Source organism: Phoca vitulina, unplaced genomic scaffold, assembly GCF_004348235.1.
Source record: "Phoca vitulina isolate PV1807 unplaced genomic scaffold, GSC_HSeal_1.0 scaffold40, whole genome shotgun sequence".
Taxonomy (NCBI): Eukaryota; Metazoa; Chordata; class Mammalia; order Carnivora; family Phocidae; genus Phoca; species Phoca vitulina.
Genome location: NW_022589743.1, coordinates 21,308,093 through 21,328,705, shown reverse-complemented (window position 1 = coordinate 21,328,705; position 20,613 = coordinate 21,308,093). Strand labels below are relative to the sequence as shown.

The 20,613-nt window shown below is 52.6% G+C and overlaps 2 protein-coding genes across 9 annotated transcripts in view; one reads left to right on the top strand and one right to left on the bottom strand.

The window, feature by feature from the left end:
- Positions 1-148: 148 nt before the first annotated feature.
- PROCA1 (protein interacting with cyclin A1) lies at positions 149-8,353 on the top strand. Of its 7 annotated transcripts, none has more exons than XM_032429291.1 (5): positions 149-588; positions 4,740-4,826; positions 5,930-6,065; positions 6,345-6,503; positions 6,596-8,353. In XM_032429291.1, the coding sequence occupies exons 1-5, from the start codon at positions 501-503 to the stop codon at positions 7,248-7,250; spliced, it is 1,125 nt and encodes a 374-aa protein (XP_032285182.1). In that variant the 5' UTR covers positions 149-500; the 3' UTR covers positions 7,251-8,353. The 7 variants fall into 7 exon arrangements, with proteins under 7 accessions (XP_032285182.1, XP_032285178.1, XP_032285180.1 ...); XM_032429293.1 differs by lacking the exon at positions 149-588 and adding an exon at positions 895-1,247; XM_032429287.1 differs by lacking the exon at positions 6,345-6,503.
- A 333-nt stretch (positions 8,354-8,686) lies between these two features.
- The window catches only part of SUPT6H (SPT6 homolog, histone chaperone and transcription elongation factor), a 32,395-nt gene continuing 20,468 nt past the window's right edge, over positions 8,687-20,613 (bottom strand). For both annotated transcript variants that reach the window (XM_032428675.1, XM_032428676.1), the window contains exons 23-37: positions 20,421-20,588; positions 19,299-19,426; positions 17,965-18,172; positions 17,316-17,463; positions 16,741-16,883; positions 15,691-15,831; positions 14,435-14,630; positions 13,800-14,038; positions 13,098-13,211; positions 12,801-12,925; positions 11,008-11,120; positions 10,674-10,751; positions 10,411-10,577; positions 9,758-9,945; positions 8,687-9,490 (exon numbers count right to left, since the gene is read on the bottom strand). In XM_032428675.1, the coding sequence (XP_032284566.1) occupies positions 9,304-9,490; positions 9,758-9,945; positions 10,411-10,577; positions 10,674-10,751; positions 11,008-11,120; positions 12,801-12,925; positions 13,098-13,211; positions 13,800-14,038; positions 14,435-14,630; positions 15,691-15,831; positions 16,741-16,883; positions 17,316-17,463; positions 17,965-18,172; positions 19,299-19,426; positions 20,421-20,588 (2,343 nt within the window). In that variant the 3' untranslated portion in view covers positions 8,687-9,303. The remainder of the gene's footprint in view (positions 9,491-9,757; positions 9,946-10,410; positions 10,578-10,673; positions 10,752-11,007; positions 11,121-12,800; positions 12,926-13,097; positions 13,212-13,799; positions 14,039-14,434; positions 14,631-15,690; positions 15,832-16,740; positions 16,884-17,315; positions 17,464-17,964; positions 18,173-19,298; positions 19,427-20,420; positions 20,589-20,613) is intronic.

The window sequence follows — 20,613 nt, the reverse complement described above, 5'->3', positions numbered from 1 at the left end:
GCGGGGCTCCAGGGCCGCGGCTTGGTTCCGAAGGCTTGGGAGGGGCTGGATTGCGGCGGAAGCTTGCGGTTGAGAGAATGGCTGGGGCGGGGCTAAGAACGGGGGTAGGGGCGGGGCTAAAGTCTGGGGGTAGGACTAAGAGCTGGGAGTAGGTCTGGAGAGAAACTAGGGATGGCACTGAGGGCTGGGCCTGAGCGGCCGAGCTAAGGTTTAGGCCTGAAATAAAGAGGTGGTACTAAGGTTAAAGGTGGGACAAAGAGGGGCCTGGAAGGAGCTGGGAGGCCCCGGATGAAGAGCGCGGCTGAAGCTTAGATTTGGGCTAAGACAACGCAGAGCCAGGGGAGGGTGGAGGGAGGGATTGGGCAAGCATGAGGCGGAGTTAAAGGCTGGATTGCGGCGAAGCTGAGATTGGGGTTTACGGTTGGCTCGACCAAGCTGAGGTTCAGGATTGGACTTCTGCGAGGAAGAGTCTTGTAGAGACGAGAACTGGGCTGAGAGCGATGTGGGTCAGGACGACACTGAGGATTGAAAGGTGGACTAAGGAAAAGACTGAGGACAATGCCAGCCTCTGGGATGAGAGCAGCACTGGTAAAGAGGGGGCGGGGCAGGAGTTTGGGGGTGGGTTTCGATCTGGGGGCGTGGCACCCAAGGAGGGTTTAGAACTGGGAAGAGCCAGGCGAGGGAGGCGGGGCCAGGGGCTGGACTGGGGCGGAGTTAGGGCCTGGGGGCGGGCTCACGCCGAGCCGTGGACCAATGATTGAGGACTGAGGCCCTGCAGAGTGCCTGCGGGTTCGGATGAGCCAGTCCGACTGGAGCCGGAGCTGCCAACCCCTAGTTTGTAGGGCTGGAAGGCGTTGCCGTGTTGCCTCCGGAGCCCCGACCGCCGCCTAAGAAACGCGGGGCCTGGCTGGAGCGCCTGGTCCAGCACCCACCCAGTCGCTAGGCTGGGGAGGGCGGTTCCACTGACTCTGAGGGGAGGAAGGAGTCTGGAGGTTCCACGCGTGACATCACAATCACCGCCATGTGTGGGCGGGGCGAGAACGGCATTTCCCAGGAGACGCGAGCACACTGCACTGCCTAGCTCCCTCCTTCTCCCTACTTCCCTTCCTTTCTCCCTTTCCCCTCCCTTCCTCCCCCATTCATCTGCTTTGGTGCCCAACCTGGAAGCCCGCCACCTGTGCCACAAGGGCGGGGGGAGCTCCTCAGCCCGCAGGACTGGGAGGATTCTGTACAAATGAGCATCACCTGTGAGTTTTGAGTTAGGCCCCTGCGCCTGGTTAAATGCCCCTCCAAGAAAAAGACCACCAGCCTCCCTCTTCCTTTCGAGCTGTCACTCCTCGTTTCATTATGAAGTCCGCCTGTGTCCGGCCACAATTACTTCGGCTGCAGGAGCGCTGCGGCACTGCTGTTCCAGTAGGAGCTCTCCTGCCTGTGAAACTAGAGAGCAGATTGCCTGCCTCAGATCTGAGGAGAGTTACTAAACCCCACCCCTTGGCAAACAGAGTTACGATTGTTAGGGCTTCTTGGGGGTTGGGGAGGAGTTAATCAGCGGACTCTGTCTACAAGCCGCGTTCACAGTGACTCCGGAGAGAGCAAGAACAGTGGAGTCAGATAAAGTAGAGTCTGAATCCTGACCCTCAGGGTCCAGGCTGGATCTGGGAGGTTGTGAAGTCAGGATTGAGTCAAACCAGAGGATGAAGAATTGGCTGTGTTGGAGCTGAAAAGCAGGTGCAGTAGGGAAGTGACAGCAGGTTGGGTTTTGGATAGGAACCCCAAGTAGATAGGGCTGAAAGAGCACAAGAACAGCTCATACAGAGCCAGGAAGATTGGGTTTGACTCCCACCTCTACCATCTATTAACTTGTGTCTTTGTTTCTTTTTTTTTTTTTTAAGATTTTATTTATTTATTTGACAGAGACAGAGATAGCGAGAGCAGGAACACAAGCAGCGGGAGTGGGAGAGGGAGAGGGAGAAGCAGGCCTCCCCCCGAGGAGGGAGCCCGATGTGGGACTCGATCCCAGGACCCTGGGATCATGACCTGAGCCAAAGGCAGACGCTTAACGACTGAGCCACCCAGGTGCCCCATTAACTTGTGTCTTTGGACAGGTTTTTTATCCTGAGTCTCTGAGTCCCCATCGATAGAATGGATTGTGGTGAGGATTTCGAATCAAAGGCATATTTTAAAAGCCCAGCACAGTGCCTAATGTTGGGAAGATGCTCATCCTGGGTCAATTTTCTTCTTCTAGAAAAGTCTTCTGCTTTGAACCCTGGGCAGAATCTCTAATGCTATAGCTTCTTTGTGGTGCCAGTAGAGGGTTTGTTTTATTCTACTCATGTAGTCGTTCAATCAACCAACATTTACTGGGCACTTTTCATGTCCCAGGACTTGCAGATACAGAGGCAGATAAAATATGGGCCTTGGTCACATGTTGCCATAGAGTAAGTGCATGAAGTACCACAGCAGGGTAGAGGGGCACAAGACATGTGTGACCAATTCTACTTGGGTAGATAGCATTGTTCTTTCCAAGATGAACAGGTATTTCTGGGGAGGGAGAGGCAGGAGAGAAGGAATGGAGATGCGAGGGTTGGGAAGAAGGATGAATGCGTGGGAGAAACTTATAACTGAGGAAGGAACCAGGGCCTGGGTTCTGGGGGGTCAGTTATATCATGATAAGGAGTTTCACTTCATCCTGAAGGCAGTGGATGGCTATTGAACAGGAGGAACGTGGTAGACCACTTGGTATTCTAGAAAACTCAGTTTGGCTGCATTGTGAAGACTACATGAGGGTAGTGAAAGAGAAGGCAGGGAGGCCAGGTAGGAGGCTCCTGCAGCGGTCTTAGGGATAATGGAGGTCTGAACCAAGAGAGAGGCAGATGTGGGGGGCAGGTAGACATGGCAAGACTTGGTCATCAAGTTGGTGTAGAGGTGAAGGAAAGAATGATCCCTAGATTTCTAGGTGAGGTGTGTGTTCCTCTCTGAATTGGAAGAGACAAGAGGAGATGGTTTATGGAGGGTGAGGAGAAGATGATAGGCTTGTGTGGGACATGCTGGTCTAAGATGTTTTGGGAAAGTCCAAGGATATTGATGGTGCTCAGGAAAGCAGTCTGGATTGGAGACCCTGATTTTTGTCATTTTTTGGTGGATGTTGAAACCATGTAAGAAGATGACATTATCCAAGAGAAGGCTGTAGAGTCTTTGAGAAGGAGGCCAAACACAGAACCCTGGTAATCACCAATTTTAGGGGTACAGCAGAGGAAAAGGAAACCGCAAAGAAGTCAGGAAAGAACTAAACAGCTAGTCAGAGAAGGAAGGCAGATGAGATGAGAGAGGCCTGTCATGGGAGTCAGAAGAACAGTTTGCAGGAGAAAAGAGATTGATTGGTCAACAGTGTCAGGTGAGATGAGACAAAAAGAAGGCCACTGGGTTTAACTATTAGGAAATCGTTGGCGGGGGGGGCACCTGGCTGGCTCAGTCTATAGAACATGGGACTCTTGATCTCGGGGTTGTGAGTTTGAGCCCCACGTTGGACATAGAGATTACTTTAAAAAAATAAGTAAAATCTTAAAAAAATCATTAAAAAAAGAAAAAAAAAAAGGAAATCGTTGGTGGCCTATGCCTGGGCTTTTTTGATAGAAGGGCCCAGTAGCTGCCATGTTGTATGTGGCTGGCCTGGAAGAGAGGTGGAGACTCTGAACTCTCTGAAGATAGGGACTGGGCCTCCTTCACTGGTGCCTAGTGAAGCTAATATGTCTGTTAAATGAAGGAGTGAATAAATCTGGATTGAAAAGGAAGAGAGGTGGGATATGCAGTGGTATATGCAGAGGGAGAAACGGGGTTTATAGAGTGTTTTGTTTAAAGATATTCATTGCCTGTAGGAAAAAAACAAAAACAGTGAAGAGGTAAAAATTCTGGCTGAGACCTAGAATTCAGGTGCTTTGGGCAGGAGGAAGGTGGAGGGGTACTTCCCCAGGCTGGAGGAGAGTTGATGAGGGTGGGAGCAGCCTCAGGTAATGCTGGTGCAATGAGCTGAGAGGAACAGCAGCAGGGCAGGAACTTCCAGGAAGGTGCTGCAAGTTTCATTCATTCATTCATTCATTCATTCATTCATTCAATACATTTTGGGTACTTACTGAGCTGTGGAAAATAGAAGGAGCTGACCAGGGACCTGTAGAAAGATGACCAAGTGCCACTGAAGGCCCTGCTAAAGTCCCCCAAGCAATCAGCTCAAGGAGCAGGACTCAGCTCTGATGCCTTAAAGGACAAAGCTAATTGGGGGAAAGCAAGGCAAGTGGCAGATTCTGCCTTGGTTGCTGATGGAGCTGTGGCCCCAGCCGAGGGACACTGTCTGACCAGCCTCCACATGCCCTGGGAATTCCTGGAATTGTCCCTCCTTGCCTAGGCTCTGGCTCACTCCCATTCGTTACTCCAGACTCCGCTCCTGTTATGCTTCTTCCAGGAAGTCTTCCTCATCACCCCCCACCCCCAGCCCTGCCTCTCTTGTTCTCTGCTCCCACAGGCCTTCCTCCCACCTCCTTTCCCATCAGTATCTGCATCGTGCCGCCGCCCTGAACTGTTCGTCCTCTGTGTCCCTCTCCTCTCCCTGAGAACAGGGGCTGTTGGGTTGGTTTTTTTTTAATTTCCCGCATCTCCAGGGCACGGGCAGAGCTTGTCAGGGACTGTTTGAGGCATGGATGGCATGGGGAGGGGGCTGCCGCCGCCGCCACTCTGTACTCTCTCAGACGTAAACAGGTTACCCGGCTGGGAGAGAGGACATCGGCTGGCTGGTGTGCCATCTAGCACCAATGCATCTACCTTCTCCTCTGAAGGTGGGTCCAGGGTTCCCCACCCCTCTCACTTGGGAAAACTTGACACTTGGTGGCAGGCAGGAGGGAGGGAAGTGTTTGGTCCTGAACGGGTTACCCAGCTGCCCCAGCCCCAGCCCATCCCCTACTCCTGCCAGGCCCAGGCTGGGAGGGCCCATTCCCCGAGGCCACAATCACCCTTATCTTTGGCCTAGCACTTTATGTGCACAGATTTCTTTGACGTATATGAACTGAGCCCTCTCAACAATCCTGCAAAATATGTATTACCGCCATCCCCATTTTATGGATAAGGAAATGAAGGCGCAGAGAAGTAACTTGCCCTGGGACGCGCAGCTAGTAAGTGACAGAGCCAAGACTTGTACTCAGGCCGGTCTGATGTCAAGTACAGGGCACGTGCCACTCTGCTGCCCCTTGTCCCCAGTTCAGCAGTGCTGAAGAAGGTGGTGGTGGTGGTGACCCAAGATCCGGCCTCGAATGTCTTATTCCCCCCAGGATGGAAAGGGGGCATGGGCAGAGAAGCAGAAAGGGAGGCCACCAAGTGGGTCAGGGGTGGATGGGGGACCCGGGGCCCTCACGGCCTGGTGGGGGGAAGGGAGGAGGAATGTGGGGCAAAGCTCATACCAAGCTGCTGTCCCCTCATCTCTCAAGTACTTTCAAGGCCACTGGACTAACACACCCCCAGCCTGAGTTACCTCCTGGGGTGTGGCCAGCGTGAGGTCTTGTCCCAGGTCCACCATCGTAGAGGCTGGGTAAAGGCTGAGTTCTCCCTGCCTGTCTGGAGGGATAAGGCCGCCGTAGCGCCCCATACCAGGCAGCCTGTGGAGGGCCCCAGCAGGTTCAGCAGGAGGCGGGGAGTGGAAGAGGCAGGTGTCATGGAGCAGCAAAGGGGACTCGCTGAGACATTTTCCTGGGAGTCTGTGGGGGAGGATTTGTGCAGGGGACCTGAGGGGAAAGGGGAGTACTGGGTTCCTACGGGGTGGTTACCACTCTGAAGTAGAAAGCTGCCGGGGAAGGGGAGGGTGGGTGGCAGCAGCTGAATCTGGCGAAGCCTTTAGATTGAGCTATGGGAGGGGAGACCCAGAGGTGTGCCGCTGTCACCACCCCAGGTGAATTCAAGGACCCGGACAGGTGCTGCTGGAAACACAAGCAGTGTACTGGGCACATCATCCACCCCTTCACCTCGGACTATGGCCACCACAACCTGCACCTGCACTCCGCCAGCCACTGTGACTGTGATTCTAGGTAAGGGCCCTCCTTCTTGGGAGACCCGCAGCCCAGAAGAGACTGCTGGGCAGAGCTAGGCCCATGATTTCCCTGTGGTTCCCCCTTCAGCTTTGACCTGGCACTGCTAGCCTGGCCCCAGCTTTGTAAACCTGGCTCTGCTCCAGAGCCATGGGGAGGAGGTCTTTTGGCAGCCTGGGCTGAGTCCAGCAGAGGCCAGCTGTCCCCCAGGCTTCTCGCTCTGGGTCCCGGGGGGAGTCACGGAGGCATGGGAGCCAGGCTGAGTCCTCTGTGTGGCAGGCTGAAGGACTGCTCAGAGAAGACAAATAGCGACAACTCCCGAGATGTGGGCCCAACCTGCTCCCGAGATGAGGGCTCAACATGTTTTAACATCATCCAATCCCCTTGCTTTGAGCTCATCCCAGAGGAAGAGTGTGTGGAGCGGTTCTGGTATGGCTGGTGAGTGCTGGCAGGCTGACAGGGGCGGCACTAAGGGGCACCGGCCCCCCCACTCTCTGTCAATCCTCTCTCCCTGTCCCCCTCCCCCCCAGGTGCAAAAGCTATAGGCCTGTCTCTGTGGCAGTGATCCACCATCCAGTCCACCATGACTATGTGGCAGACGACCTGAATGAAGAGGAGGAGGAGGAGGAGGAAAGCAAGCCTCCCATCCCGACCCAAGTGGGGCCCGCCACCCCTGCACCCGCTGACACAGGCCTGGGCGCAGTCCCAGGTACCCCGGACTCAGCAGCTCCCATCACGATCTGGCGCTCCGAGAGCCCCACGGGAAAGTCCCAGGGCAACAAGGTGATCAAGAAGGTGAAGAAGAAAAAAGAAAAAGAGAAAGTCAAGGAAGAGGAGACGGATGAGAAGGTAAAGCCGAAGAAAAAAGTCAAGAAGGGCAAGTTGATTAAGAAGAAAAGCCCGGTGAAATTGGAATCTTCACCTCCAGACTTCAGCCGATCAGTAAGCCCAAGAGAGTTGACCAGGATGTCCGAGTCCAGCCCAGACAGCCGGGAAGACCTGGAGAGTGAGGACAGTTACAATGACCCCAGGCGGGAGGAGCCCTCCAGCGAGGATATTGTGGAGTCTTCGTCACCCAGGAAGAGAGAGAACACGGTCCAGACTAAGAAACCTGGGGCCAAGACCTCACCAGTCAAGAAGGTCAAGAGGAAATCTCCCCCAGCATCAAACCCCAATCTCAGTTGAGGCCAGGGCATCCAGGGTGAAGAATAAATGCGTCAGGCCTGTAGCTGACCCCCTGCTGCTGTTCTCTCTCCCTCCAGCCTGTCCCTGGGGCTGGGGGTGGGTGGGTAAGGGGGTGGGCTCTGGGCATAGCTGGAGCCAAGGGGCCAGGGGGCTGCAGGGGTTTCTGAAGGGTAATCTGCCTTTCAGGAGGGAGTCCATGGGAACGTAGGAGGGAGGACAGAGGGGGACACGGCCTGTTTCTCTGTAACATCCTAGGCTCGGGGCAGGAGAGGAGCACATCTGGGTGGGGTGGGAAGGAGGCTGCCCATCTCCTGGGAGACTGGTCTGTGTGCAATCCACTCAGGGACAGGCAGTGCTGTCTGCAGTGACACCCCTAATAAATCGAACCTTTTAACCCACTCTGTGCCACTGTGCCTGGCCTCTCCCTCCTCTAAGTGGCCTTGAGGAAGATGCTGGTGGCACCGAAGGGAACATGATCTTCCCAGCTGCTGTGTCCCCACTCCTGCTAGGCCCTTCCAGACCTCTGTGCTGAAGGGAATGGAACCGAGTTTCTGGCAGAAGAGCAGCCTTTCCCTCCCAACTCTTGTCAACAGCCAAAGAGATCTTGAATGACAGGATGAAGTCCAGACAGGAGGCTCATTAAGTTTGCGCAGTAGTGACCTTTCCTGATTTCTCTGCTGAGCCCCAAGCAGAGGAAAGGGAGAGGGAAAGCCTCACTTTCCCAGCACCAACTTGCAAAGCTGTGAGGCGAGGCCCTTCTGAAGAAACACGGCATACCAGGAGTCTAGAACACAACGAGGCAGTCAGGCTGGGGGAAGGGGCCAGGGCCAGGGGGCTGGCTGGACCAAGCTGGTAAGAGGGGGGACTGGCCTCCCCTGCAACAGCCCGGCACTTCCTTTTCCAGGGCGTGTGTGGGAGCAGGCGAGCATGGGGCCCATCCTGGGGCAGCCGTGCTTGTGTAGAGGTGCTCTACTACCACAGACCAAGGCCTAGCTGGCAAAAAGAGCCGGGGAAGAGGTGCAGGGGCTCGAGAAACCGAAATTTACACGCAGCCCCTCTTCACTGTGCCAGAGGAAGCTAGCGGGCGCAGATGGTGGGCTGTGTGCGAGTGTAGTAACAGCACCTAACGGGTCCTGGGGCCTCACGAGGTCCTAGGCCCCGGGCTGAGCGCGCACACGTCCTCTCTCGGTCCTGGCAGCTGCCCGGACGAGGCAGGTATCAATCACTCCATTTTACAGAGACAACAGGCACAGGGCTGGGGAGCGGAGCAGGTACATGACCCCAGGCAGTCAGATACAGAAGCTGCTTGCTGTTCAGAGTCACGGTCTCTCTGATGGCCTGGAAGGAGTCAGGGGGAGCCCCCAGAGCTCCACACACTGCTCTGAAAGCCACCCTTCAAGAGCCGGAGTGTTGGAGAGAGAGGCTTTGCCAAGTGCTCTGTAGAAACACTGTTTATTCAAATGACAGGCAGGAAGCGGAGGCAGCAGCAGGTGGGTGAAGGCGGCCAGGCGGGGGCGGGGCAGGTTAGCACTGCTCCCCCAGGTCCCCTGCAATTCTGCTTTGCTAGCCACCCAAGCTGTCGGCATCAGGGCCAGAAATACTTTCCCTCCTCTCCCTCCTGCCCCAAACTGAATAAATAGCATTCCTCTCCCCTCAAGAGCTGGGGGAGACTCATGTGCTGAGCTTGATGCCCCAGGGTCACAGCCCAGAGTCAGGTGAGGGCAGAAGCTCAAAATGGCTTGTAGGGAGCAGAATACAAAACTGTTCCACTCTCATTCTCGTCTTCCTCTTCTTCCTCCCCGCCACACTCCCCTCCCAGCCTGGTCCCGGGACAGGTGGTCGGTGAGGGCCTGGAGTGGGAGAATTGTTGCCTAGCGTACACTGAGCTCAAATTCGCAAGGCCGTCCAGCTTGTCACCCATCCAGGCTGACCACCAAAGAGAATGTCAACTCACGCCACTTTATGGACAGAAAAAGAGGGGCAGGGAGTGAGGCAGTGGGCGGCTGGGCCTCTCCCAGCCTCAGAGGTAACCAGAGTCCTAGGAGCGGGCCCCCTACCGATCCATCTCATCCAGGAGCGGGGTAGCATCGCCGGCAATGGACATGGGGGTGCTTTCGATCATGGGGCTGGGGGAGGGCCGGGGCGTCAGCCGCTGCTTCTGTTTCCGCCGCTCGGCTTCCTTCTCCTGGAGCCACTGCTCTGCCATCTTCCCCCAGTCGATGGCGGCGTGGCTGTTGGACCTGGAAACGGGAAGAAGGGGCCTCTGAGATCAGGACCCTCCGGGAGCTCGCTAGAAGGAAGCCTTCCCTCACCTGTCCTTACAGAAAGCAGCTGTTGCTGGCTGCCCCGTGGCTCTCTTCTGTCTTCTCCCAGAAAGCAGTCATCCCGGGCTATCGCCTGGGTCACGGCTCTCATGAGGTCCAAGGCCCCTGCCTACACTGAGCCCGCTGGAGGCTGGCGACACCTGCCCCTAGTAGCCTGCCCTGTGCCACGGACCACATACTTACTTTGGCTGCTGCTGCCGTTGCCGAGAGCTGGAAGAGGGCTGGGGCTGGGCCTGGGCCGCCTGGGGGGTGGTGCTGGCCTGGAGCTGGTGGTACTGTGGTGTGGTGATGGGCTGGCTGGGGGTTGTGTACGAGTAGCTGGGGGTCATGAGCGGTGTGGCCACTGGCTGCTGGGCTGGCGTTGGGAACACCTGGAGAAAGGAGAACGGTCAAATGGGGATGGGCTTGGGGCTTATTCGGCCTTGCTATGAACTTCCGGCAAGCTGAAAGCTGGGGCTCGGCCCAGAGCTTTCCAGCTGACCAACATCTCTTGAGCAGTATGTGGTCCCAAGCAGCAGAGAGAGGCCAGCAGGATGGGACCTGGCACAACAACCCTCAGTCCCGGCCACTTGAGGGTTCCAAAGATCCCAAAGGACCATGGAAAAATCAGACCTTACTCCCTTTACCCTCACGTGGGCCCAGGGCAAAGGACCGTGGGTTGGAGACAGTTCCTACGGCTGTGGCGACCCCATCTATATGTCTGAAGCCCCCTGTGGTGGGCGCTGCCAGAGGCCAGTCTATGGAAACGGGTCAGTAAAGGAGGATCGGGAACGGATGATCATTCCCGTTCAGTCTTCTCCATCCCCTGCAGGGAGCCTCGTCCCCAAGCCACGTACGTGGTAAGCGCTGCTGCCCCCTCCGCTGCCGCCATAGCCATACTGGCTGGAGGCCCACTGGGCTGGGGTGGCGTTAGGGTTCTGTCCTTGGCCTGTCACGGCCGCAATGGCACTGAACATCTGTGAGGTCATGTTCTGGGGCAGGGCATTCACAGCTCGTGTCAGATCTGTAAGCACACAGAGGTGGGGGATGGGCACATCAGAGGTCAAAGTCCTTCTGGTGCCATCCCTCCAGCTCCCAGTCCCAGACATGAGCTCCTCACCCGCAAGGTTGATGTTGGCTGGGGTGGCGTTGATAGAAGCGGGTGTCCGGGTCCTGCTGCTGCTACTGGGGGTGATGCCTGTAGGAAACGGCCCAAGTTAGTTACGTCCCTCCAGAAACCTATTTCTGGTTTCACAACGTAGGGGGCTAGAGGAGGTCTGAGGTGGGTGGAGAGAAGGGAAGCTGTGTCGGCAAAGTAGATGCCAGGAGGCTGGAGCAGGAGTGAGGCAGCTGCGGTGACAGCTCAGGCCTTGCCCCTTCCATAGGTGGCAAGTGAGCATCCAGATTCAGGGCCTAGCTGTCCCTTTAAGCACACCCCAGAGCGCAGAACTCACCCGGGACAGGATCCTGGTAGTGATCCTTAAACCATCTGAAAAGTCCATTCACAGTAGGGAAGATTTGGCCCCGGTACCGGAATCCTTCGGGAGTCACTGTTACATATTCTATCCTGGGATTTTGGAAAGAAACATGCGTCAGACACCACTTGGGGCCAGCCCTGAGAGAGGGGCCAGAACCGATCTCTACCATGTGAAGAAGCCAAGCTGGGTGCTGGGGGGCGGAAAGGAGAGATGAAAGAGCCCCGACTCTGTCAAAGGAGGCCGCACTCTGAGGAGGTGAGCATGGTCAAGGCCAGGAGTCAGCAGCCCCTGGTGTGCTAGGTACAGGCCGCCAGAGGATGGCCTGCAGGGGGCTGGCCCACCATCCTGCCACCATCCTGGGCTGCAGGATGATGGCAGCACATGCAGGTGAGGGTAAGACTGAGGTCACAGTGTCAGGGTTGGAGGGGCCTCCCAGGGCAGCAAAAACAATTCCCCATGAACTGGAATCTGGAAGCACCCCTGTTCAGGTGGTGAGTCTGACCTTACTCAACACTGCGGTGCAGGGAGTACGTGAGGATGGGCTCTGTCACTCGCCACCTAGATGACTTTATGTGAAGTTACTAAACCCGAATCTCAGCTTCATTTGAAAATGAGAGTAACAACCCTTAAACCTTTAGAATTGAGTGTGAGGAATAAATGAGACGGTGCACAGGATGCACTTAGCATGGTGCCTAAATTACGGTTTTGTTCGATTAAGGGTAACTGTCAATTACCAACAGACAATTACAAAAGCACCAAGTTCTCATTTATATATTAAGTTGAACCCTGCTTCCTAAATCTAATGACACTCAAGTGTCGTTAGTTTGGCAACACAAGGAGTCTGCATGCCTTCCTATGGAAAGTTATCATGGTGCCTCTACCCCTTTGTTTAAAGGTCCCTTGTTTGTTCAACTGTTTCTCATGGGACAGTGTCCAGCCAAGAGCCCTGGCTGCCATCCTCTGGAAGCTGAGTCAGAAATGGCTTCTCAGGAACGACAACAATATTCCACATGTGCCCAAGATGGTGTAGGGTCTAGAGTCTGGAGTTTGTCACCAGCCACTGAGTCCCTACCTACAGTCTATACTGTTTATCATGTGCAGGCAAGAGGCAGACAAGAGCAGAAATGCACTGGCCTTGGCCAAGGGCCGAAGGGAGGATCGGGGCACAGAGAAGGCTGGTAGAATGATCAGTCTGGGTAATAGACAAAAAGAAAGCAGATCCAAAAAAAGAAAAGAAAAAAGGAAAAAAAGGGACTTTGGTTCAGAGTGAGCTCTAAAGGGACCCAGACAAAGGAATATGTAGAAGGAAGGAGAGGGGAGTCAATGGTAGGAGGAGGAGAAGCTCTTCTGACCCAACGCTTCAGTGCAGGCAGTTCTTTAGCACACTACGGCGACCATGAGCCGCCATGTGCTCACCGCCCTGGCCAGCGCAAAGCAGAGGGAAAAGGAGAGACCTGTGTCCTGGCCCCCATCTCTGCCAGTCAGGTGGGGAGAGGCTGGTCATTTCCATCACTCCTTGCGAGAGAGAAGAGGTGAAGGAAACTTTCTCTCACAGGGCTGAGGAAAGTATCTTTCTTACCAAATCTTTGCCCTTTTGCCTCTAAATCATCACCCTCTATCCCCAACTCCAACCTCCACTGCTGGTCTAAACAGGTTAAGAGGGGAAAGACAGTCAGGCAGAACCAGACAGAGGACTGCTCCGGGGCTAACTCCCCTGCTAGCCTATCTGCGGACCCCAGCGGCAGCACCTTCTCAGCACCAGTACTCACCTGGGTTTACCCCGGGGCTGGTATCCCAGTAGGAACTTGCCGGGCAGTTCCTTGCAGGCACAGATGAAATAAGGGATGAAAGTGGGCTTCTCCTTCTTAGTTTTGATGAGAAGCTCCTCTAATTTCTGGGGGTAGAACGAGAGGGAGAGGTTGGGATAGCAGCATGCTTGGTACACAATGTCTGGTACACACACAAGGCACCCCTCTTTCACCAGTAGAACATCCCCTACACTGAAGGGAAACCAGACATACTGAAGTGACCGGGAGAGGTCACGCCTTGAAGAGCCCTGGGCTCACCTTACGGTCACCACCACTGCAGTCCTGATAATACTTGTGGTTCAGGAGGTCCCGGGCAAAGGACGCCATGGGCTGTACATAGCGAGCAACAATCTCATCCAAGTCTTCAAATTCCTGTGGGGAGATGGTAAAGGCCCCACGGGTCACATTGCCAGTTGAGACTCCTGGCCCTTCATCCAATCCACTCAGAAGAGAACCCATGGGAGGACATGGACTTCCCAGCCCTGCTGTGGCCTCACTCCACTGCAAAGTCCCCTCCATTGATCCAGCTGTTTGAGTCGTGCCCAGATCTATCAGCTTACAAGGCTCAAAATCCTTTAAACCGTAACTTCGATTCTCCCCTGCTGCTTGGGAACAACAGGGAGCTTCGTAAAATTTTTCTCTACTGAAAACAAAAAAGGGAAACACGTGTGTGTGTGCATGCGTGATCATTTGCTTCTGCACGTGTATTTTCTCCTTTTCCTCCGCTGGCGCTCTCTAGGTAGCCTATTTTAAAATTTAGAGGACACAGAAAAAGGAGCAAAATATATAAAAATTATCATCAAATGACTCATCTCATAATCAACCTCCTGTTCTGTTGCTCTGTGCAGCTAAAATACATACAATGCACAGAAGTCACTAACGTCAGCTGAAAGTAGCCAGAAATGGCTTGTTTCTGGAAGCAGGACAGGGGATGGGAAGTGGGCAGGAGCTGGCTCTCACCTCACTGTTGATCCACAGGGTGGCTCCCAGGCTGAAGGCATTTTCCTTGCCTTCTTCCCGCACATCCACGTGTTGGTAGATGCCATCGCTGACCTTCCAGGTTACGGTCAGGTGATTTTCACCCTTGCTACTTGGGCGGATGATCACGTCACCCTGGTCCATGGTCTCCATCATCTTTTCTGCTTGCTTGAAGTTTATATTATGGAAGGATGGGTGTGCGATCACTCGCTTGATGTATGCTGAGGAGGGCAGGAAAGAACAACAGATCAGGTGAGGGGACTGGGAGCCCACAACCACGGGACAAATCGTGGCTTCATTTCTGACCCGCTGTCAAATTCTGAGACTCCTTCACCCTCACCGACCTGGATTCTGATGTGAAGGATGTGTGAACCTGGGCTCCTAAGGTGCTCAGAAAACGAGCCTTTAAACGTCACAGTGCATTAGCAAAGAACGTGTGGCCCGAGAAGACCCTGGCTTCCAGCCCTGCCACTGACTCCATCCATGATGTCTCTGGGCTTCAGCACCTCAGAGCTGAGCACTCACTCCCACCGGGGCACAGCCATCAGCAAGCGCATCCTGTGGAGGGAGGGCTGCCAAGACCTGGGCTGCACAGGTGTGGTGGTGGCCACACTCACTGGTCCGCTGCTGCTTCCGTTTCATGTCCTCCTCCTGCTTGTGGTCTGCTGCTTCGGCATCAAAGTCATAGTAGGTGTCCTTGGGCAGTTTCCACTCGTTGTTCCTGTCCATGAGGTCTGAGGTTCGGCAGGTAAGGTCGGCGCTAAACTTCTCAATGTCAATCTTCATGATGCGGCAGTGAACGGTCATTCCCACCTAGATCCACAGAACATTTGAGCTGGAAGGGACAAAGATGATCTAGCCCGATGCCCCATTTTACATGTGAGAAAACCAAAGACCAGGCAGAAAGACGGGACAGTGACTTGCCTAAAGCCAGCCAGCTAGCAAGTGACTGATCAGGAGTTCAGTGCTGAGTCTGGTCTGCAGAACACGGGCCATGCCCTGCACAGATGCCTCTCATTCTAGGCAGGAAAACCAACTGGGGCTGACTGTGTCTACCCTGCCACTGGCACTCTCCCCTTCTCCCATAAAGTTACCTAATTACTGCTCCTGGGGTGCAATCAAAGTCTGGCTGCCCTTTTTGGAGGGGAGGTAATATAAGAGCTTTCTGTTCTTTCCCCTTGACTTGAGTCTTTCTTCGAAACAGCGGCGCGAGCCAGTCACACGGCATGGCTCTCCTTTCGAAAATCTCCCTAGCTTCCTTTTTCAGGAAGATCTTTCCCCAACCTTCCTAACTCCATGGTTCTCAGGGGTTCATGACACTTAGAACCAGAGCATTTGGCAGATCTGGTACCAGCCATGTCACCAACTAACTGGGTGATCCTGGAAAAGACACTCAAATTTCTCTGGAAAAAGAAGGTCCCATTTCCTTCCCCATCACGTTGTGAGATTGGAGACAACAGACGTAAATGTCAAGTGCTGGTATCTAGTGGGTGCATAATAGATGGCAGCTGGCAGGAGAAGACTAGCACAGAAAGAGAGCTTAGCCTTTCTGTTTCACAGCATGAAATGCTGGGCCCTGCTTCCTGCCTGCAGACTAAAGCCCAGCTTCCCACACAGGAAGAGAGAGCCCTCTCCCGAAGGGCTGGCAACCCAGTGAAATCTCACAAAGACAGTGAACAAAAGCTGCTCCTCATTCACATGCTTCTCACCCTGGCTTCTTTCAATTAGTTATAAATCCTCCTGACACTCTCTCCCTACCAGCAGCCACTGAGAACAGAGCCTCACTTTTGGGGGGCACTGCCCAAAGTTCCGGAGCACCCAATTTGGGCGGCTGAAAGCCCTGCTAGATGCCTTAGCCCGGTCGTTCATCTACCTTCACTCGCTCCTCCGGCCGCTTTACCACTTTGTCACTGAGGAACTTGGTGGGGATGAAGCCGGTGACACCATTGTCTAGCCGTGTTTTGACCCCAATGGCCTGGCCTGGGCATGAACCGCTGTCAAAGTGGTTCCAGACCTGAAAAGTACATCAGGAGAGGAGCTTGGTCATTAAGATTCTGGAGATCACATGTTCAGAAAAGAGCTGCCAGAGCACTGCAATTTCTTACCATAACACCTGGCAATGTGGTCTGAAAACACAATGACTCAGCCACCCACCGACACAGATTCCGAACATCCTTGATGTTCCTTGACTCATAAATGATGTCAGGGGCTGGCACCACTGGCCCTCAGAGCAATCCTTCATGTTAAATCGAATCTGTACATCTCTCTAGCTGCCACTGAGGCCCCTTCTCCCACTTTGTTCAGACACAAGAAATATACATGCCAGTCTCCGCAGAACAACCCATTTCAGTGAACCAGGCGCCCCCTGGCTTTCTTATAACCTAGACAAATCCCACCAGCTTCCTTTATTAGGTAAAGTTCAGAAATTATCTCTTTCACAGACTGCCTGATAACATTTGAAGACTCAGAAAAAGCGTTCAGGGTGGCTTTAATGACTTCTGACCATCAGAGAGGCAGATAATGTCTAGAAGAAAGTGGGACAAATTAAAATGTGTGTGGAAAATGGAAAAAATTCAAGACAGCCTATAGATACCTTCTAACTAGCATGTACGGGGACACCGTGCCTCCCCTGTAAGTAAGAAATGCACGTCTTTGTATCTCCAATCTGGCTGAGTTAGATCCTCAGAGAATGAGAAACTCGGGTTAAAGGCTGAGCCAGAATAGAAAGAAGCACACAGATTTCTGACCAGCATTCCAAGGGACTTCACGTTAGACCTGTATGTGTTCTAGCCCTCTTCCCTCTCTTGTGTATTTGTTTGGTAAGAGCACCACCTAAAACAGCCCAATTCTTGACTCCTTTCTAGGGCATAGAGAACATTCAATCGAGGAACTCCAGTGACCACAGTAACACGGCAGCACGTACCTCACTTAGTTCAGGGAAATTGTCTTGCTGACAGAAGGGGCACTGCCAGAGCCCTGTCTCATCATTGCGGATTGCCTGGTCATAGCTCTCACCCTGGGGACGCCTGTGGGCAATGCCAGTGACGTTGCAGATGATGAGCTTTCCTGCGGGAAAGGGCGAGGACAGGGAAGGAAAGAAAAGAATGGGGAACAGGCTAAGAAAACTGGAGGGGTGACTCCTTCCCACTGACTTTTTAGTGACAGAACATCTGTATTACAGCATCTCCACAGATTTCCCTCACATCCTTGAGAAGGCAAATCTTCCCGATTTGATGACAGGAGAACATGAAGCCTCTATGAGTGATTCCCTCAAGATCCTGCAGCAGCAGGTTAAAGGCACAGTCTGACCCTGGACTCAGTTTTGACTCCTAGTCCAGGGCTTTATAGTTACAATCTTCTTACAGGCTCCCCTGGTTTTTTCTCCCTACAGACCTGCCTCATTCTGCTGGAATCATGGCTTGGTTTGAATGTATATAGTAAATGCACCCCCCACCCTTACATATCCTTCTCCAGCTGAAAACTAGACCCAGAATTTACCAATGTAGAAGGTCTCTGGTGTTTCTTTGGTTAACATATTGAAGATTTCCTCTGTGTTGGGAGAGCGGTAGGCTGTACGGAGGTCCTTATACCGGCAGCTCAGCTCCGCCCGGATGTCGTACAGGGTGATGTGTTTGTCACCGTAGCCCTGCGGAAGAAGCCCATCAGGAAGAACCTTGCAACCATTCCCCGACTGGAGCCACAGGGGCTTTCAATGAAAAGAATAGGCCAGTTGGCCCCTGTCAGGGCTTCTCTTCTCTTTTTCCCCTTCAACATTTATGACAGGAAGTTTTCAAACCTTCTCTTAATCATGCAATGTTCCAGAATAAAAATGCCTCAGAAAACCCTAATGTGTGAAATAGACACATGCAAAGCTGTGCTATTGGAGAGGAGGAGAGAAGGCTTAGAAGGAAACTTGACTATTGCCTCAACCCCCCTGTAGTAGCCACAGCAGTTTGAGACTTCCTTGGCTCCTTAATAAGTAGACTGAACACTGGAAAAACCCAGTATAGCCTGGGGAGGGAGAAGAGAGAATCGAGTTTCCCATGTTAACAGTATCAGAGGTTTTCTTGAGACTTGCTGCCCAGGTCTCCTCCCAACCAGGGCACTTTGGATGATTTCTGTGCCAGCCCTCTACGCTGTCACCCACCTGCCTCTCCAGTTCTTCTGCAAAGGCATCAAGGTCCAGGTCCTTGAGTCGCTCTGGGTTTTCCAAGATCTCTTCGAGGGCTCCTGCAGGGTTGGCGTCCTCAGCTGATTCATCATATTCCAGAGCATCCACTGCCATCTTCCTGGCCCACTCATAGGTCTCAGGGTGGACTCGGGAACCATCAAGAACTTCAATGTATGAGTCAGTGCTGAAGGAAAGGCAGAAAAGGGGCAAGGATATAGAACGAGAAGCTTCTAGCAACAACCCAAATGTCCACCAATGGGGAACTGGTTAAATAAATTAGGGTACCTCCATACAATGGAGTACTATACAGCCATTAAAAATAATGAGGTAGGTCTATGTGTGCTGACATGGAGAGATGACCACAATATACTGATACGTGAAGAATGCACTGCAAAACACTATGAACCGTATGACCCCATTTTTGTAGTAAATGGGTAGTTAGTAAATGCATAGCAAAAATAAAATTTAGGAACGTTGTAGTATACACCAAATTGTTATGGTAGTTATCTCTGGGGGGTGGGATTATGGGGGACTTCCACTTTCTGCATAATACTGCTATACATTGAATTTTATATCACGAACTTAAATAAGTGTTATAATAAGATAAAACAAGAAGGGGGAAAAAGACTTCTGACAATTTGCTGGCAGCTATTTTCCCCCATAAAGCCTTCCCAGGCTGGTCTCGCCCGTGCACTCACATGGACCTATGTTATTCGTGGAGTGTTACAGCAAAGCTGGGTGGAAAATGAAGTTTTAGAACTTGAAGCCTATTTCCCCACTGATTTCCATTACTGAATGAGGAGCTATGTGCCCGTGGAAAAGATCCTCCAAAGACTGAGTTGATAACTTCTGGAGAGGAAGAGGTCAATAGTGAAGTCCAAAGTCCAAGTGAATAGAACTTTCTCTCAATAACATCATCTCAAAACATACCGAATCTCTCTCCCCCTTCCTTATTTCCTCATACCCCCACACTCCTTTTCCATTGCCCCTGCTAGTCCCACCCTTATCTAATCATGGCAGATCATAACAGAACATGTTTGTGTTTACTGAACAAAGCCTTGTATGTTTCCTGTCCTTAATTTAAAAAGTAAGTTGGTTCTTTTTAGGTTTTTCTCACACAAAAAAAGCTTCATATAATTGAACCGATCTTTTCCATAGGTCAGAGGCTCTTGACTTAATAAAGGTTCCTCACCTTTGCTTTAAAATATTTAATTCAAATACCTTGGGCCCTTTGACAGCCCTAATTCCCTGAATCCCCAAAGCAAAGCCCAAGGGAATTCCTCCTGGCCCACCCAGGCAGAGGGCATCACCTGTCCCCCAGGGAGGCCGTGTCAATCTTGAGGAAGCCAGCACAATTCATGAAGACTTTGGGACCCATGTGGCACATGGTGACCAGCTGGGTCCGGCTCTCGAGCCTGGTGTTGTTTTGCTTCAGGATCTAGAGGAGAGGCATGGAGTGAGCCAGAGCAGCAGGCAGGCCCCACTCTCCCCGCCTGCTTTCAGGTTCCTGGGAAACCCTCCGTGATGGAAACTCTGTCCCCATGCCTCAATATCTAACTGGGCACTATTCCATACTGTCTGTATTTAAAAAAATTATTTTAGTGAACTACGTCAACCTGCCAAAAATAATACATAACTAATGTATGGCTTAAAATTAACGATAAAATGGGGCGCCTGGCTGGCTCGGTTGGAAGAGCATGTGACTTCTGATCTTGGGGTTGTGAGTTCGAATCCCATGTTGGGTGTAGATATTACTTAAAAAAAATAAAAAATCTTTTTTTTTTTTTTTAAAGATTTTATTTACTTGAGAGAGAGAGAATGAGTGAGTGAGAGAGAGAGAGAGCATGAGAGGGGGGAGGGTCAGAGGGAGAAGCAGACTCCCCACTGAGCAGGGAGCCCGATATGGGACTCCATCCCGGGACCCCAGGATCATGACCTGAGCCTAAGGCAGTCACTTAACCAATTGAGCCACCCAGGCGCCCCCAACCCAAAAAATCTTAAAAAAAAAAAAAAAAAAAAAAAAAAGTTAATGATAAAATATATACCCAAGTACCCATCACTCATCTTAAAGAATATTACTAATACTTCTAAAGCTCCCTGCATACCCCTTCCCCCCACCAACTCCTGACTGAAAGCCCTTTTTTTTCCACTGTAATAAACCACTATCCTGAGGTTTGTGTCTGGTACTCTTCTCACTTTCTTCCATCCATTTTAAATCTTGGTTTATGGCTATCTTTCCCATAGTATAGTAATGAAGAGCACAGCTGTGGCCACCTGGGTCTCAAGTCTGACTTGGACTCTCACGAGCTGGATGTCTCTGGTCAAGTCCCTTTATCTCTCTGACCTTGGTCTTTTGTCAAATCATGCTGGCAGAGTGTAAAGGCTCAATGAAATGGGAACTTTTTTAATTTTCTGATTCAACCCCATCCTACCTTGAGGAGATGGGTCCCTTTTCGAGGTCCCAGGCCACAGACATACTGGATCAAGGCCTGGCTGTACGGGTGGGCGATGGCACGGTTGACATCGACACCAACCTCATTGACTCGGTTGATAAATTCACAGTACAAGGCGTTGAGCAGCTCCTCTTTCACCACGTGCTCCTGTGGACACAGAGCAGGCAGGGGT

Bases quoted from the DNA above. Each gene is read 5' to 3' on its own strand.
- PROCA1 (XM_032429291.1), top strand. From the start codon at position 501: ATGTGGGTCAGGACGACACTGAGGATTGAAAGGTGGACTAAGGAAAAG. The intron at 4,827-5,929 runs GTGGGTCCAGGG...TCACCACCCCAG, and splicing joins ATCTACCTTCTCCTCTGAAG to GTGAATTCAAGGACCCGGAC. The intron at 6,066-6,344 runs GTAAGGGCCCTC...TCTGTGTGGCAG, and splicing joins CACTGTGACTGTGATTCTAG to GCTGAAGGACTGCTCAGAGA.